The 20,211-nt window shown below is 35.2% G+C and overlaps 1 protein-coding gene across 2 annotated transcripts in view; it reads left to right on the forward strand.

Annotated features, from left to right (window-relative positions):
- Nucleotides 1-20,211, forward strand: part of LOC126971380 (PTB domain-containing adapter protein ced-6) — an 82,759-nt gene that overhangs the window by 10,331 nt on the left and 52,217 nt on the right. The window contains exon 1 of one of the 2 annotated variants that reach the window (XM_050817683.1): nucleotides 13,123-13,281. The exons of the other annotated variant lie outside the window; for it this stretch is intronic. Within the exon in view, the coding sequence (XP_050673640.1) occupies nucleotides 13,202-13,281 (80 nt within the window). The 5' untranslated portion in view covers nucleotides 13,123-13,201. Of the gene's footprint in view, nucleotides 1-13,122; nucleotides 13,282-20,211 lie in introns of those variants that run through there. 2 annotated transcript variants of the gene reach the window in all.

Below are 20,211 nucleotides of genomic sequence, written 5' to 3' on the forward strand. Positions count from 1 at the left end.
GCCACACATCCTGATGGTGGGAATGATATTCTTATTTGTGGCGTGTCGTGCGAAGGTGTAATTCGGCGGCAGGAATCACGTGAGACAGCTCTTCGTAACACTCCCCGTGATAAATGCGGTAGAAGACACACAATAAAGTGACGACTTTACGCAACGCCACGTGATAGCCGCTCACAGCAAAATCTAAACGATATCTACTAAAAAGTCCGGACGTTTATCAAAATGTCAGACCTTTTCAAATTACTACATGGTAACACATATCACTTACCAATCAGGTGAACGTTGCGTCACTTTTTCTCATAAAAAAGAAAGAAAAACATTTATTTCACAAAACACTCACAGGTTACACTTAATATAAAAAGATAAAAGTACAAAACAAACCAAAAAAGAACGTCATTTAATATTAGAGAGTTCCTATGCAGTGCAGGAAATGGGTCACCTACTCAGGAAGGCAGTGAAACGGCCGTGGCTATAAACAGCACTGAATTTCAGTTGTGTTCTCTTATTTGTTGACCAATCCACCCCAATTTGCCAATAACAAAGAGCCGAATGTAAATTAAAATAAAAAACAAATTAACTTTAGTATTAATAGAAGCAATTGTGAAAATTGTAATTTTCAAACAATTTATTCAGAATATTTCATTTTGTTATTAATATTTTAAATTATATTATACCTACTTCGCTAGGTTTCGTGGCTGTTTAAATTTACCGTTGCCTTTTAAAACTAAATCTTTGGCACAAAATATAATCTGCCTGATCTACTTTCTAAACTTAACTTTTATATTCAATTTCACCATATTTTGGAAGAGTACCGAACAGAGATAGGAGGTGATTACTTACTATTCAAATTCAAATATTTTATTGTAATTTTGATTTTTTAGTACTTGCGTTAGGTAGTGGGTTAATATGAAGAATAATTAAGAGCTAATGTCAAGTTTGGCTGACTGTTTACAATTACTTAATCAAAATCAGTAACGATAGATTCGCTTTCCTTTTCTTTCTTGTCTCTTGGACAAAGGTCCATTTATGGTATATATATATATATATTATATATCGTATGTCTATGGTAACTATTACTAATATTGTCGTATAAGTGAAATTACTGGGCAAATGAGACTTAAAATCTCATGCCTCAAGGTGTTTTTTTTAACAAGCATGTTTTTGATGGCATAAGAATTTACCAAACACATTTTTTTTTATGCCAATACGGAACGAGACGAGCAGGACGCTCAACTGATGGTAATTGATACGCCCTGCCCATTACAATGCAGTGCCTTTCAGGATTCATGAAAAACCCAAAAACTGAGCGGCACTACAATTGCGCTCGTCACCTTGAGACATAAGATGTTAAGTCTCATTTGCCCAGTAATTACACTAGACCGAAACACAGTAATGCTTACATATTACTGCTTCACGGCAGAAATAGGCGCCGTTGTGGTACCCATAATCTAGCCGGCATCCCGTGCAAGGGAGCCTCCCACTGGTAGTATCTGCTTAGTTACCTTTATTTTAGTTTTATTTCATTCCACTGCTGGACGAAGGCCTCGCCCTTTTCATCTATAATTTTTGAATGGTGAACAGGTACAAAAAATTATTCTCAATTATTTCGTCTTTTAACCTGGTTGCCTGGCTTGCCCACTTTTAGTTTTACAGCATGGGGTACTACGATGGTATCATACCACTCCAGCTATCAATCAGCTATTATTATTATCTGTTAATTTTATTCAATATTCGGCCCAGTTTTTCTTCACTTCACTCTCTTTTTAATTCTTCTTACATGTTTTAATTTGCTTCCCGTCTTGCAACTTTATTTGTTATATTATCAACCTTATCATTAAAAACTTTTTGTTTCTATGTTTCGCTGTGATGTTATAAGTTTCGTAATATGATTCCTATTTAAAGAACTGTAGTGTGTGTATTACCTTTATATACATATGCACACACTCATCTCTCCAACTAGTTCTTCAAACCCTTACAAAGCGCAAGAAAGGGGCTTATAATCGCAGTCGCAGTTATTTACGAGGGCGCACAACTTTTTAATAGTCTACCTTCATCTCTCAAAAAGATTAAGTCGTTAAAAACATTTAAACGTGAGTTATCAGACTATATTGTTTCAAAGTTTTTATAAAACACATGTCTGAAATTGTTTGTTATGTGATAGTGACCTGTAAAAGTGTGTAATCATAGATTTTGTGAAGAAGAATAAGTACTATAGTGTATATGTATGTACTGAACATGTAAAGAACGGCGGATAAATTATTACATCATATTTTTATGTTCTCATGCAAGTGACAATATTATGTTTTTAATGAGAAATAAATATCTTTAAACCTATAATCGCAGTCCGAGTTATTATTTAATACCCAAACTTTGCCCAAACCTCCAACATCGCAAAGCATGTCTGACGTTAACGATGACACGTCCCTAGGACGGGGTTATCTATATAATAATGCAAAAGTAGGTTTGTGTTCAGACAATCTTCAGATTAACTCGAATCATCGACAATAAAGTCGTTTCCGATCGACTTTTATGGTGTTGCGTAGAGATATCGGTTTCCTCAGCATTTTCTTTCGCATATATTTTAATTAAAACACTAATGAATTTTTCGTTTCACTAAATATCTTTTCGCACTGTTTTAATTGATAAAGTTTTACACACTTTTAAATTACTTTTGTATCACTTGTAGTTTTCCTCTGGTTTAGGTTTATTCGTAATTTTAACTCGCTTTTAGATATATAAAGTAGTAGTAATTAGCATGTAGTGTTTATATTTAAATCATTTTGCATGCCGTGTGCAGGTAATGTAAATTTTAAATAGTTTCAAGAATATTAATTACTAGCTGACCCAGCAAACGTTGTATTGCTGACATTAAAATCGCGATACAAAAGGAACTGTTGATTGTAGATAGGTGAAAATTTGAAGTTGTATGTATTTTTTAATGCTGACTAATAATCAAACAAATATAAAAAAAAGTCAAAAAACCACTGACCTTAACATTTAGGAGGAAGAAAAATAGATGTTGTCCGATTCTCAGACCTACCCAATATGCACTCAAAATTTCATGAGAATCAACACAAACACCGCGACATGAGAATTTTATATATTAGAAGTAAAATGTAAGACGCAATAAATAAATAAATAAACATGTGCATCTCGGAACACCCAACAGAAGTGATAACTTAAACAAATCTATGTTGAACTATTTAATATTGAAATTGTTGAAACTTGAGAAAAGCTTAGGTTATTACTTAAAATATACGGAACGTTTATTTATTCATAAAATTTTATATTCGTTATAAAATATATTTTATTCTTAGTTACAATTCTTGAATATACCGCGTTTGGCACTACAAGTCAGCAGATTGGGATAGGATGCGTTCCTTTTTTGCATCCTACCCTTGGAGCAGGGTTTGTTTCCCTTCGGATGATCCTAGTACCTGCGCCGTTGCAGTAGCCGATGTGATACTACAGGGCATGGATATTTTTATACCAAGCTCTGTAGTACCGATCGGTGGCAGATCACAGCCCTGGTTCGATGCGTCAGTTAAAGCAGCATCTGACTGCAAAAAACATGCGTATCGAACTTGGGTTGCGGCGCTGGGCACAAAGTATCCAAACTGCATAGTTCTTAAGAGGAAATACAACCGTGCTTCCAGATTTTTTAAGCGGCAAATCGCCCGTGCAAAGTCAAAACACGTCGTCAAAATCGGCGAGCAGCTTTCCAGTTACCCGACCGGAACACGCAAGTTCTGGCCCATACGGCAAAAGAGAAAGCCGATCTCCTGTGCGCTCTTTTCGCCTCCAACTCGACTCTTGACGACAACGGAAAAACACCGCCGACCATCCCGCGGTGTCAGAGCTCTATGCCTGAAGTACAGTTCAGACAGAAAACTGTTAGGTGAGCTCAGTTTTCGTTGGACGTTAGGAAGTCGAGCGGGCTGGATGGCATTTCTCCAATCGTGCTTAGAACGTGTGCCCCTGAGTTGACGCCGGTGCTAACGCGTTTATTCCGGCACTCTTATTCCAAAGGCGTAGTCCCTGACTCATGGAAGTCAGCCCTTGTCCATCCGATCCAAAAAAAAAGGAGACAGTTCGGATCCGGCAAACTACAGGCCTATTGCTATTACGACAATACGGGTTTCGCCATGGTCGGTCGGCAGGTGATCTTCTGGTATACCTGACACATAGATGGGCTGCGGCTATTGAAAGCAAGGGGGAAGGCCTGGCAGTTAGCATGGATATAGCGAAGGCCTTTGATCGTGTATGGCATAAGGCGCTCCTCTCTAAACTTCCAACATTTGGGCTTCCCGTGAGCTTGTGCAAGTGGACCTCCAGCTTCCTCAGTGGGCGCAGCATACAGGTCGTTGACGACGGACATTGCTCGAACCCGAAGCCCGTGATTGCTGGAGTGCCCCAAGGCTGTGTGCTATCTCCTACGCTGTTTCTTCTGCATATCAATGATATGTTGGACACCTCCAACATTCATCGCTATGCAGATGACAGCACTGGTGATGCCGTATACACGGGCCATGCACGTCTCTCTCGGGAAATCGTCGACCAGTGCCGGGAGAAACTTGTGTCTTCTATCGAGTCCTCTCTTGAGAAGGTCGCGGAATGGGGTAAATTGAACCTTGTCCAATTTAACCCCCAGAAGACTCAAGTTTGCGCGTTTACCACTAAAAAAACCCCATTTATCGCATCACCGCTCTTCGACAACACTTCCCTAAAAGCCTCGCCTAGTATCGGAATACTGGGTCTCGAAATCTCGAGCTATTGCCAATTCCGTGGCCATCTGGAGGGCAAAGCCAAATTGGCTTGAAAGAAACTGGGCGTCATTAATAGAGCACGGCAATACTTCAAGCCGGCCCACATTCTAGCGCTGTACAAAGCGCAGGTCCGGCCACACATGGAGTATTGCTGTCATCTGGTCTGGCGCACCCCAGTATCAGCTCGATCCATTTGACCGCGTGCAACGCAGAGCAGCTCGAATTGTCGGGGACCCAGTACTCTGTGAACGGCTGAATCACTTGGCGTTGCGTAGAGACGTCGCTTCATTGTGTGTCTTCTACCGCATTTATCACGGGGAGTGTTCCGAAGAGCTGTTTTACCTAATTCCTGCCGCCGAATTCCACCTTCGCACGATACGCCACAAGTTAGGATATCATCCTCACGATCTGGATGTGTGGCGGTCCTACACAGTGCGGTTTACAAGGAGCTTTCTTCCACGTACTACAAAGCTGTGGAATGAACTTCCTTGTGCGGTGTTTCCGGGACGATACGACATGGGTACCTACAAAAAAAGCGCGTACACCTTCCTTAAAAGGCCGGCAACGCTCCTGTGATTCCTCTGGTGTTGCAAGAGAGTATGGGCGGCGGTGATCACTTAACAACAGGTGACCCGTACGCTCGTTTGTCCTCCTATTCCATAAAAAAAAATATGTACATTAGAAATTCGTGTATGTACATTATTTAATCCCATAAAAGTATCAATAGGTTAGAGTGAGAGAGGAGGAGCTTGCCTACCGCTGCCGTATGCGTGAGAGAAAGGGAAGGCAAATAGACTGAATGGCGCCGTAACACGTAACGTTACGAAGCGGTTTAACCTCCCATAAGAAGTTATCACTTCAATAAATGTCACAGTGCTCATAGGAGTTATTTAGGTTAATTAAAAGTCATAAATGGGATTTATTTTCTAAAAATTGATTCCTTTAGAATTCTTTTTGATGTAATTTTTTACTACTACCGCTTCGGAAAGAAATGGCGCACCGAGAGAGAAGAAGTGGTGCAAGAAACTCTCACAGCTTTCTTTTTTTGCGATATTTTAAATAAAATATAAAACATTGTACTGTCATTGTTATTGCTATAAAAAGTACATTATCTAGTCATTCAGCTGTGGAGTAGCAGGATTTATGACATGGCCATTTTTTTATAAAATTTAATAACTTTAAAAAAAAAGTTAATACCAGCATATTAATAGTTAATTAACTACCTCCTCCGGACACTTCGTCAAAATGCAAAATTCCACCCGAATCACGTTGATATCTAGCAATGATGGCTAGAATCTATTTGCCTAGCAAAGCCACTTCGTAGAATTATCGTCCCGAATAGGACTAAGGGACCTTCAAGTCTAGAACATAAGTCCATCTCAAAGGACGGCTAGTATTACTCAAGTCCCTGGACAGTTTTCTTAATACTTTCAATCAAGTCAGCCATTCACTCGTTTAGCCCCTCTTATTAAAAAAAAACTCCAATTTACCCTATTAATGTGAGTACTTCCGTGTTCCGCCCAAACTCACGCAATTAATTATTTAAGGCGCTATAGTCCTAAAAAGTAACATTATTACTACAACGGTTCCAATTTTTTGACATGTTTATCTTCATTTCTTTATCTAAATTATGGCAGTTTCGAAAACACGATTACGAAAAAAAATCTCGATACATTTATTTTTTGAAAAATAGGCTTTTTTATTTGAATTGTTTTATATTATCCATAAACTATGATAGCTATAATCACAAAACTTATTTTATTCGATAGTTTATTAGTATTTATAAATTTTCCTTGTGGGTTTTATGAATACGCTTTGTGAATTATTTTATATTAATTTTTTTCGTAATAAACCAAACGCGACGCCTTAGATCGTGTTTCCGTCGGTAATACACATTTGTGGTTTGCATACAATTGGGTTTGAAAACCACAATTCGTAATCAATAATAAGTGTTTATTACTAGTAGCCTTTTTATGGTAATTGGAGACAGGCCGAGAAGATTTTTCACCTTATATTACACAGCATCATAAAAGTGACTTCAAAAAGTCAAAAGAAATCACAAAGCGATCTAAGGTGTGAAGCCACCATGTGGGACCATGTACCACAGAATAAAGAGAAATAGAACAGAAGTTTCATTCAAACTTTTTAAAGAAATAACAACTTTAGCATGCCGGTAATAAGGTTCCTTTATATCGTACTCAGTTCCTAGCTGCGGTGGACTCATAATACATTAATAAATTTGTTGGCGGACTCTACGAACTACTCGTATAACTGAGGCGTGGGAAAAAGACAGGAGGAGCTATTTTTACGTTACCTTTGCTATTTACTTTTAAATGTAAGGTAGAGGTAATTTTTTGTAAATATATTATTTGTTTGTTTGAAAATTTCATCATTTTTTTTTTTAACTTTTCTATTTAATTTATTATTTTATTTTAAATAAATAAATAAATCCTTTATTTTGCTAGAAAACATGTAACAATGGGTGTAAATAGTTTTAATGTATCAATGTTATCGGCCATTTCTGGCATGCAAAATTATTAATAACAAAATTCTAGTTATTATTATAATTGATTTAACATTAACAAACTCTATATTTTAAGCACTTAGGTCAATTTAAATTATTATTTTTAAATGTCATTATTTAAAGACTAGAATTAATATATATTTTAAAGTCAATTTAATTTAACCTAATGTGTCAACATTTCATTTATGGAATAAAAACATTTATCTATAAGCCATGTAAAAAGATCCTTTTTAAATCGTTGGACGGGTAATACGCGTAAGCTTGGAGGGAGTTTATTAAATATTTTTATACACATGACATAGCTACATTTTCCGTAGAATGCATTATGAAATTTGTGTGCCACCAGTTACCAGTCTGTCACCGTTTCTTGTATTTCTCGGATAAATATCTCTTGCTTTTGTAAATAAATGGTCATGTTGTTTGACAAAGATACATATTTCGTATATATACATACAGGGAAATGGAAGAATACGTAATATTTATTATATTAATTTTTATTTACTTTATATATTCAGTACCTAGTTCATTGAATGTAACGCTACGCCGTCACAATACAAGTAATAGAGGCTGGGAGGTTGGTACATATAAAAAGGTTGACGAGCGACGCGGTGCAGCTAATTTAAGGCGACACTAAATGCCAGCGACCTTGAGCGATATGAGTTCACGGCTGCCGGCCCGCCAACTATGTAACAAAGCCAATATTTTCAAAATTCTTGCGTGGAAAACAGTTTGTATACTTACAATCCTCTTTATTCACTACTAATCTGAATAAGTGAACCTACACAAAAAAGTACAAGCTATAAGAATAACTTTTCTGAGAGAAGTACTAAAAATGTGCGTCACGCCATGCCAAAAAACTTGTTTAACTTCAAAGAAATGTGATAGTTCAAAAAGGCTCGGCAGTGTTAACTATAACCAACAGCAAGCATTAGCAACCCACAAATAAGACTTAAGCATATGTGTAACAGGACTAAGTAGTGTTCATAGCTCGAAATGTCCACCACAAAAATTGTCTAAAAACACCATGTTTGCGTGTTTTCTGCTTACTCTTTGCCTTAATTCGCACAGTGACCAGTCGCGACGCGTACGGCGTGCCACTCAATAGTTTTGCCTCCAAGATTGCTCAGCGACTGTGTAAATTGTGTGTATGTGTGAATGCGTTGATTAGGGGCTTTCTAGTCTGAAGTTAAAGTATTGTTTTATACCTGTATTGGGACGCTGTACCTTTACAACACTCATTGATGTCAGTTGACGGTTGGGCTTCAGTTGCAGCCCAACTTCCGCTTTGGGAAAAGACTTCTTCACTTATTTTTTTTAATAGAATTACATCACGGAAAATATAATAATTAATTGCCCGAGGGCGATTGTGGTCGATCCATTCCCAAGTAAGACAAACGGACAAGAGGCTACGTAATGGGGAGTGGTGAGACAACCACCCAAAGATATTCATCCGCAACAACAAAGTCAGGAGTATGCACTAAGCTTAAAGGGCTCTAATCATATCGATTTGGGAAAGCTACAGCCGGTAATTGATTCCAGAAAGTGGCTTTGCGAGGGAAGATGTTTCTTGCAAAACGTGGTGTTGTAGACAGTCACACGTCAAAATGATGCGGGTGAAACATCGCAGTTTGACGAAATGACCAACTGGTGTCAATACTGGACGCTCAGAGGACTGAGCACTCCCCGTAATAAATGCGGTAGAAGATGCAGAGAGAACCCACATCTCTACGCAACGCCAAAGAATCAAAGTCGATCGGAAATTACTTGATCGTCGATGATACGAGCCGCTCTTCGTTGTACATACGTAACACATATGTCTCGTTAATTTTCTGGAAACCTGTTACATTTTTAATTATTTAGTAATCAATCCGGTTTTGTAAATGATACACACCGTAAACTACGATAGCCTCCATCCTAGCTATAACAAAAAAAAATTTAATAAAAACAGTCTCGCTGAGTTTCTTGCACCGTCTCTTCTTACATCTCATATTTGAGGCAGAACTTTTCGAATAAGTGGACTTTTTTGTCGTTCAATAAATAAAGCTGATAAATAATCAATAAATAAACGTAGAGCAGCTCGAATTGTGGGGGACCCAGTGCTCTGTGAACGGCTGGATCACTTGGCGTTGCGTAGAGAAGTCGCTTCATGGTGTATCTTCTATGGCATTTATCACGGGGAGTGTTCCCAATAGCTGTTTAACCTGACTCCTACCGCCGAAAAACACCTTCGCACGACACGCCACAAGTTAGGGTATCATCCTCACCATCTGGATGTGTGGCGGTCCTCCATAGTGCGGTTTTCAAGGAGCTTTCTTCCACGTACTACAAAGCTGTGGAATGAACTTCCTTGTGCGGTATTTCCTTGACGATACGACATGGGTACCTTCAAAAAAAGCGCGTACACCTTCCTTAAAGCCCGACAACGCTCTTGTGATTCCTCTGGTGTTGCAAGAGATTGTGGCCGGTGGTGATCACTTAACAACAGGTGACCCGACAGACGTTGTTCTGTACATACAAAAATAAAATACTGTTTTTTATGAATTTCTCAATAATATTTCATAACATCAAGAATTATTTCGTAAAATATGCTCCCTGTTGTTATAATGAAATTGTTTCATAGCAGAACTGTCAAACCGTGCGTCTATAAATTCTCTCATAGATAATATGTCAATACAAAACAAATATTAGAAATAAATAATAATTTGGGTCCCAAATTGAAATAAAAACTATCCTATCTCTCAAGTTGTACTAAACTGCACTCCATGAAGTAATCCCCATTTAAATGCGTTTATTAGTTTAGGAGTCCATCACGGACAAGCAACGTGTCACGTAATTTATAAATATTAAGATTATATACTGGACGCTTTATATTTATATATAGAGTATGGGCTGCGGTGATCACCTACCATCAGATGACACATCTATGCTCGTGTGCCTGCCTAAAAAAGGCAAAAACAAATTATATGTTAAGACAACTTACCAGTGGGAGACTCCATTGCACGGGATGCCAGCTAGATTATGGGTACCACAACGGTGCCTATTTATGCTATGAAGCAGAAATGTGTTAAAACTGCTGTGTTTCTGTCTGAAGGGCGCCGTAGCTAGTGAAACTCAAGGTTACGAGCGCAATTGTAGTGCCGCTCAGAATTTTAGAGTTTTTCAAGAATCTTGAGCGGCACTGCATTGTAATGGGCAGGGCGTATCTAGTTTATTTGTATATGTAAATATACTCGTAGATCTAAATTAAAACAACGTTTATCAGTTCACGTCACTTATCGCTAATAGCATTTTTATAACTTATTTGAATATTCCTACTATAATACGTCATAGGGGGCAGACGGGTACGCCCACTCATAAAAGTCATACTATATCATTATCTAGTTCCCGTCAAGAATTGAAGAGTTGGATGAAAGTATATTCACTGACATATTCACATATAATAGACAACATAGAAGATAACCGCCCTGTGCGATTTAAAGATACGAATGTATGTATGTACATAGGCACAAAGTGAATTTACTAGAAACTGTCATAAACATGTTAACACCAGGAACAGAAATTAACTTATAATAAATATTTTGTGAGGCGATGTATATATAGTTAGGATATCATCCCCACCATCTGGATTTGTGGCGGTCCTCCACAGTGCGGTTTTCAAGGAGCTTTCTTCCTCGTACTACAAAGCTGTGGAATGAGCTTCCTTGGGCGGTGTTTCCGGGACGACCTTCCTTAAAGGCCGGCAACGCTCTTGTGCGGTGATCACTTAACACCAGGTGACCCGTACGTTCGTTTGTCCTTCTATTCCATAAAAAAAATATGTTTTTACAAGATCCCAGAAAATGTACAAAACATATAAATGTATTAAGAAATTCAAGAGTTCTTAAAAACGTTTGTGTGGTAGAGATTAATAGAACATAAATTATTTTCCTAATACCACTGATTGGGAATAGAACGACCACCCTCAAGCTATTAAAAAATAAGTGTTATTGTACGATATTACATTGTAGATAACCAAATTTTTAGAAAAAAAGAGAATCCCGCTAAGTTTCTTGCGCCTGTTCTTCTAGGGTTGTTGCATACTTTTTGGAATGGGTGGTATTTCTCGATTTTCAATAAGTGATCATATCCTATTTTGAATAAAAACATTTATTTTTTAATTTGTCTGAGTCACGGGTTTTACCGGAAATCAACTGTTTAAATATTTTTGTAAAAGACATATACTTTTATACGTGACGGTAATTTTGGATTGTTGGTTTTCATTAGTGCCTGTAACGTGGAACAGTTAAGGTAAATGGGTCTCTTTTGAATTTCCACGCAGACGAAATCAGAGGGAGAAGCAAGTAATTAATAAACATGTGTATGTTACAGTACATGCAGTGATATATGTACACTTCATTATTGTTTATTGTGACGTAGAATGATGTCGCATACTAGTTGGATGGTGCTATGCAACATATGATATATTTATACATTCAGTTCAAGAAGAAAGAACAAACTGTACGTGCCATTTAACAAGTTAGCTAGGGCTAAGGGCTCCTTCATAGATCTTGGTATTAAATTTTACCATCAAATACCCGACAGTATACTAGGACTCATTGAAATTACAGTTACAAATGCAATAAATATTGCAAGCTTCTTTGAAAAAGAAGGCTTATTATAGCACAATAGATTATATAGAGGATAATTATACCTGGTTCCACGCAGGACACCTAAAATTGTATAATATTATTATTATACAATTTTAGGTGTCCTGCGTAGGCTAAGCTGTTATATGAATGAAAAGATTGGCTGGGAGTTTCGTATCAGTTCTTCTCCCCATGTCATAGCTCCTTTACGAACTGATGTAGCTTCATCACGTTTACCAAGTGTCGTTGTAATATGTTCTGTTATTGTCACTCCTTATGGTAAATAATGCTATTTCTATTTATTTTGAATAAACATAACTACTTACCATTCTCAACATCCTGAATCGCTTGAGGAACGATGATCCTCCACTAGATTTTTTTAAGTGTATTTGGATACTTTAAAAAATAATGCAGTGTAAGTTGTTTTTCAATAAACAAGGATTAAATGAGCTTTTGTCCAAACAATACATTCTAAAAACGATAAACAATTAGACCTTGTTTGATTCATAATTGTTCTGTAATGTGTGTTTCTGATTAATATTATGATTAAATAAAATAATAAGATTAAAATCATTGATTATATAAATAAATAATTGACCGACAACACCTACAAATTGTTTACTTTAAGAACAGTAAAAACGCATGTTGTTCTAAATTCATACACTTACTTAATAAATATGAATTATTTATTTGGTATCTACTTAAAAGGTTGATTTTTTCATTCCATTATATTACATTTCACCGTAATAAAATTTCATTAACTTTATAAAATATTAACATACAATAGTTACGTAAAACGTCGATGTAATATTAGATAATAAGACTATGTTAGCCGGTATCCGTGAAACGTTTTCCGGATTTCTTTGTTTGCGTAACATTTATGCGTAGTGTTTGACACGCGAAATGTATTGAAACTATAAGTGGCTATTAGTAACCTACATTCTTTAATTGTGTCTAATAGTTCTATTAATATGCCGTATATTGTGACGCAAGGGCTTTGCTGAAGCTCATATCAGATCCCCCAGGTGTTGCAAAGTAAGCAGTACTGATCTTTACCAAAAATAAGTCAATTATTTACAATAAACTAGGAGCATATAATCATAAAAAATAAGCGGAAGCGTCGTTCTTGCATAAAACTGTTCAATTATCAATGACACAGTCCGTCATGTTATCTGTGTTCATTTACAATTTACAAAACCAGTCGGATCGCGCATTCGCGGACATCGGACGTCTACCGTTGGCTCACAAGTGTCAGTGAAAAATTAGCTGTGATAGTCTGTGCCAAAATGGAAGGTGACATGCCATTGGTTACAAGCTATGGCGGGAAGGAAGAAAACACTACGAATGGAACGAAAACTTCAAAAAGGTTTGTTGAATTTTTTTTTAACAAACAAAGAGTACGCAGTCTATTCAAGAGGGCACGAATCAAGGCCGTAAGCGTTCACTGCATTGTTTATGATCTTTTTTTTTTCGTAAACTAGGCAAATGTTTAGTGCTTTTTTTGTTTAATATTTTACTACTTGCAATTGTATAATTTTTTTTTGGTCATCATTGAGTAATTATTGTAAAATTAAATTAGTGTAATATAGTTGCGTTCACTGCATTGTTTATGATATTTTAATTTTTTTTTTCGTAAACTAGGCAAGTGTTTAGTGCTTTTTTTTTAATATTTTACTACTTGCAATTAATTATATAATATAATTTTTTTTTTTGCAAATCATTCTTGTAATTTTTGTACAAATGAATTAGTGGAGTAGAATTGCTTTGTTTACATAAACTATAGATTGACATAAATATCTTAGAATGATGAATATTCAGCGTTGTATTACGCATGGAAAGGTCAAGTTTTTGTTATGAATCTAAAATATGTAATGAGGTAACTGGCTTAACAAAAACTTGAGACCAGTTTTATTTAATAGCGTACTATTTGCTTAGGCGCGCGTTGAATACAAGATATTAAATATTTTTAATATTATGCCTCATTTGACGAAATAATGCGCCATAGATATTTTGACATAATGTCAGAAGCCGAGAATTAGTAAGAAATCTAAAACACACTGTTTTTATCTCACGTTCACATAAAAAAATATTATGAACTATTGAAATATATTAGTTTATTTCTATTTATAAGTTTTTTTGGGTTACAATAATTAGATGACTTTATGGCCAAGTGTTTTTTTTTTCTATTTTTGAACACGAAAAGTCTGGTTGTCACTTAACATTTTATATAATTCTTAAAAAGAAACTAATGAACATAACAAATAAATATTAAAGCAAGCTGTCTTGTTGACGTTGCAAGCGGTGTTTGCAGGTTTCCAATGACACGTCCTTGCCCATAAAATATATTTAGTCATATCATAACTAATTATACTTGTATTTTAAAGGGAGAGCTACCCTATATTACAATAAAAAATTTACCCTAAAACCTTAACGATACTTTCTCTTGTAAGCCGTAATTGCGTAAATTTAAATATTATTTTTAGATATTCTGAGTTGGGTCTGAAGTCTGAACTGAGGGCCTTATTGCCAATATTTTAAATTATAATTAAAATAGTAATAACTTTCAGGGATTTTTCCTTTTCACTTATTCAAATGTTTTCTATTGTAGGTTTGTCAAATGTCATTTGGGTTGCCTTTCTGTTTGTTTCGTGTTCGGAGCTTGAATAATAAATATAAAATATATTTTTTATATTTTTATCATTTAAAATTAAATTTATAATACAAGAAAAAATATATCTGTAATTTTAATAACAGCAATAATTAATGTAATAAATATATAAATAATTAATATTGTACATTTTTGATCCGCATCGGACTTGGGTTATTCAATATCGTATTTACGTTTCGATGGAAAGCATTGCAGTTCCGGATTCCGGATTTAGAAGCAATTTCGTTAAATGTATGTAATATACCTTATAATAATTATTTTCAGATTAAGTATTTAATGCAATATTATTATAACTTTTGAGATGGTACCAACCTTCGGACAGGGGCGTTCAACACTAGACAAAATATTATGGAATAAGAAAAAAAATTAAATGAATATAATATTACTTATCTTATGCAATTTTGTTGTCAAATCAAATCAAATCAAAAATAGGTTTATTTCATATTTATTTTAAGTCTATATTATATGTATTGTTTTGGAATAGTGTTCTTGAAGTCGGTTGTTTTTTTGTTAAAATTTTATTTTGACAAAAACAAAATCAAGACTTTTTGGTTGCTTGCTTTTAAAAAAGTTTCTAATTTTTTATCGTGTGGAAAGCAATCATAATAATAATGTCTTTAGTGTGTTTCTGAAACAAAAACACTATTTCCACCCACTACCAAATTTTAGATCTAAAAGGAACTTCCAACGTAACTTGTGACTTATGACACAGATTAAATAAAAGTGCTAACGTACAGAAGTAGTACTCCTTTGAATTCCCGCACCTCCATCTTAGATTAAATTTGTTTACTACCCTCAGGCCAACGAGTAAGCTGAATTGCACTCGCCGCTCGAAAGATGTTATAATATTGTGGCCTAGTATATCCAAAAGTACTCTGTGATTGTGTCATCCGTGACCGTTAGGGCTGCCCGGTATAAACAATTAAATACGGTAGTTATGTATCGGGCGTCGGGAATAATTAAGCTATTAATGAAGTTAATACATAATATTTAATGTTATTTCTATGGTAATTGGTACAAGACTAAAAAGTGTCTAAAACTTAATAGTAAATAGAATAAAATAATAGCAAAAAAGAAATTGACGGTTATATTATTATTAGCACATATGCTTATAACGTTGTTATTGAATATTAATGAACATGGCTATATGGGCTCAAACCCTTTGCCTGTCCTAATATTGGACGAAGAAACCAAAAAAATAACGAATGTCGCAAACGTCACAAAATTTCTAAAAACTATTACAAAAGTAGTAATAAACAATTAAATACACTTGGATTAGATTATCAAATACTACTACTGAGCAATTTTAAACAGTTTTTTTTTAAACTGTTAAAAAACTGTTTCAATTGATTTTTTCTGACGGAAGTTCTCAGAGTTATTTCCGTCAGAAAAAAATTGTGAGTGACCCCCAAGTCGCGCCTTACGAAGTTTTACTTCAAAAACAATGGCTGAAAATTCAGCACCATATTGGGGTACGGGGTGCCGCCACATAAAGATTTAGCCGAGTCGTAACTCGGTAGGGTTGTGCTCTTTAATAAAACTAAGTATTTGTCTTTAAATTTATTTTCCCTTCTGTGAAGTCACTAAATTAAATATATGAAAACTAATTTGAGTTTGTTCGAAACCTCACACCTAAAGTTAGTAACTGGTCGTTTTAATATTTTTAACACAACATTGTATCATAATATACGAATATGTTTAAAATAATCTATTATATAGACAGTGAAGTGGACGAGTATTAGTATAATAATATTTCGGAGAACATTTAGAGATATGATAATTATGATAATTAATTGTGTTCTCCGCGTCCGAATAAAAAACAAAACATCTGGAAATCCCAGTCGTCATTGCTCAGAAATGTTGTTGAAATAGCTTACAATGAATTCTCTTTCCATTAGCATAAACAAAAACGTTATACAAAAAATAGCGACTTCAAATACAAAACATATCATTTGTATGGAAATCTATAATAGCCCTAGGTATGTCTGTACATTACATTAATAAAAAGAAGAATTATATATACATTATCGGAGGCCAAAAATTTGTCTATGCTGCTTGTCCACGCCAAAGAAGATGTAAATACTACGTAATAAGAGGCGCAACTGCCTAAGTAAAAATTTAAATTTATTTTAATATTTAACGTGCAGCGATTTGACATAAGTTTGAAATAGTAGTAAATACAGTGTGGCGTTTGGTGACGAAGTATAATCCGGCTAAGTTTGGAAGCGAACAGTTGCTTAAAACGTAGTGGATTTCGGCTATCTCCGTTTTTTACAAGATTAAGCCGTCATCTGTCAATCTGTCACTGACTGCACAAATGTGAGTAGCTAACTTGGTTGTATTGTTTTAACCCAAATAGATTTGGTTTGTGATCTTTCATCAAAGTATGAAAATATATAGGGTAAGCTTAAAGGTATTTTTTTCATTCGGCAGTCGGCTCAAGGAAAAATACGCTAAAAATTTGAAAATCTAATAGAATCGTAACAAATAAAAACTTTAAGTACATTAAATATTGAACTAAAACTTCTTTAAGTGCGACTTAAGGGTAACTCAGAAGTAATGTTTTTAGAATTTTTAAATTTTATTGTTTTAAAAGAATTGTTTCAATTCACTGATAATATCTGGGATTTATTGAAAAGAGGAAAGGTCCGAAGAACCCGGAACTGGCGAGCATTCAAGAAAAGAATAATGAATGTAGATGAAGCGCGTAAGGTTTGTAAGGATATAAGCAAGTGGTGTTCTGTTGTCTCTGCCTACCCCGATGGGACCAAGGCATGAGTGTGTGTGTATTAATCGCGGTATCAAGCACAGTACTTTTGCTGCTATAAAGCACCCAGACGATGTCGCGGCCAGCAGCTAATAATATAATCTACATAGTGAACCACGTAAAAACCATAATTTAAATGTATTCCAAGTATGTATTGTTATCAAATGTGTTTTTCCTTTCCATAAAAATTATAGTAAACAAAATGAGTAATTATTTTAATCTGTATTCACATTTGTGTTTTGTTTATTATCTGTGTTTTTAAATATTCTACTTCCGCTTATACTCTAATATCTAGTTGTTTACTTAAATTTTTATAAATTATAATATATCCAAATACAAAATAAGGTAAACGTAGTGTTTATTATTAATGAATGTTTTCTCTTTGAGTATTTTGTTATTTGATATTAAATTTTTAACCTTACTACATAGCAGTACAAATTATTTTAAAGTTAATTAGGATGTATGTCGTTTCTCCACAGTGCGGTTTTCAAGGAACTTTCTTTCACGTACAATCAAGTTTCCTTGTGCGGTACTTCCAGGACAATATTACATTTGTTGGTGTTGTCTATAGAGCAATACGGGCCACCTGCAGATAGTTGTTCTGTGGTGAAGTGAAGTAATTTCACGTAGGGTGACTTTTGAGTTTGACACACTGGCAGACGAATTATCTTGCCCTAAACTAGGCATAGCCTGTACATACACAAATACATATTCCAAAATCATATCTAAATACATACACGAATACCTATCAATTTTCAACTTTATTTTCTTTGACAACCTATTCCATTATTGAGATTTAATATAAACCTCGAAAAATAATCTAAAACGGCGGGAAAAGATCGAAGTTTGTAAAATATTGCAGCCTTACAAATAAAATGGGCTTAAAGTGATACCTCATAATAAACCAAGTATATGCAAAATGTTTACAAAATAGACAATTTGCTAAAGTTTTGTTCATATGGATGTATAACATTTCCCGCGTATATTTTCAAGGCTGCCTGATATTCGGAAAACTTCACAATAATCATTGTACTGACAGTGTTGTTATAGTCTATATTCTTGGTTTATTCTCAGGTATAACTTTATGTCAAGTTTTTTTGTAAGGTCGTGGAGGTTTATAAGTTGTAACAATAGTTAAGGCTAGTCTAGTCATTTACCATGTTAGATGAAACTAAAAAATGTTCAATGATACCGCTTAACTCCAGGTGCTTTAGTCACCGTAAGGTATCTTTTACGTGACCTTTATTTAATGTACTATGTCTAAATTTACAATAGGTAGGTACTAGGATAACATGAAATATAAAACTATTACTACGGGGAAGTGTACCTAGAATACTGGCAGCATTTCCGTTTAGGATAGCTAGACTGATCCGTTGACCGAAATAGCTGCCAGCGCTTGAGCTTCCAGTAGCCCTATTGTCGCGCGTAGATAGTTCTTTGTATATTCTCCTTGCCTCTGGGTTCCACGAGCCATAGAGTGTCTCGATACTAAAGTAAACCCAGCACCAACTGAAGTAACTTGCACATGAGAGGAGCTACAGTGTTGTTGCCAAGTTGCGTCCCGTACCCAAGCCACTATATTATAAATATATTAGGTATATTCAATAGAGTCGAAGTATTTTGTCATTGACATTAATTTCAACAATTGCTGTGTTTTGCACACAAAGGTTTGGTTCGTGCACACAGCACTAATTAGCCGGTTGTATAATGTGTGCGTTTGTTGCGTGACTGTTGTTTGAATATGGCTTAAATATGTGTTAGTTTTGTATGTCGACATTTTAGCTGCCGTTATAATCTTTTTAGGCTGTTATGATTTTAATAGCCGTTAACACTTTTATGGAACAGAATACTATATTCAATTGCAAGTCGTTTTGAGTTTCGTTGTTGATGACGTGTTATAGTCTAAACACATGATCGGATTTGGTACGGCCGAACCATTGCACGCGGTCCGGTACTGGACTATATTCGATGGTATGTTTCATTGTCTATGGCACAAAATTACTATTACTACCGTCCACACCGTAACGAGTACGGTAAAATTGGATAGTATTATATTAATTTAATTTATTTATTAGGAAGACCAACAGCTATTAGCAACCTTATATGTTAATTTAACATATTAAGTACGCGAAGTTGATATACCACTTAAAAGATGGGCTGAGAGTGTAAGGGGCCCACCTGACCGTCCGATGATCCGACCATACCAAATCCGATCTTGTGTTTAGGGTATTAGTATTGGCCAGAGATTATCAGCTATATATAAAGAATTAATATGTCCATTGCTAATGAGTTTCAATATTGGATGCTTCTTTCCATTGCTCTCTGTATTATAAATATTATTCTATTCAAACATGATTGAATAAAACATTTGGTTGAGATGTAATCTTTATCAATAATTATCTTAACATAAATACTAATATGAAGTCATTTATCGTGACTCGTAGTATAAGGTTATCATGCCGTAATTCGTCGTAATATCAATATATAACGTAATCTATTATTGTAAATATTGTATATTTTTCCTGCGTTTTATAAAAGTTGTTGCCGCTGTAAAAAAGCAAAGTAAATGGTGTGTACTCGTAAACAAAACACTGTAAACACAGCTGTTAGTCGATATTATAAATGTTTAAAAAAGCACAGCCCTGAACACAAGATACCTTAGACTTTCTGTAGTGGCTCAACGATTATAAAGCAAGACGTACATAATACATGAGCCCTAAGACTTACGGTCTTATTCATAATGACTTATCGAAGGTATAAAACATCGCATATTAGAGTTAAAACGCTCATTATCTCTTCGATAAAGCTCACGTCACTTATCATAGCTAGGACCCTTCTATAAACCTATTTTAAAGGCCTTG

The sequence above is a fragment of the Leptidea sinapis genome, chromosome 23, assembly GCF_905404315.1.
Source record: "Leptidea sinapis chromosome 23, ilLepSina1.1, whole genome shotgun sequence".
Classification (NCBI taxonomy): Eukaryota; Metazoa; Arthropoda; class Insecta; order Lepidoptera; family Pieridae; genus Leptidea; species Leptidea sinapis.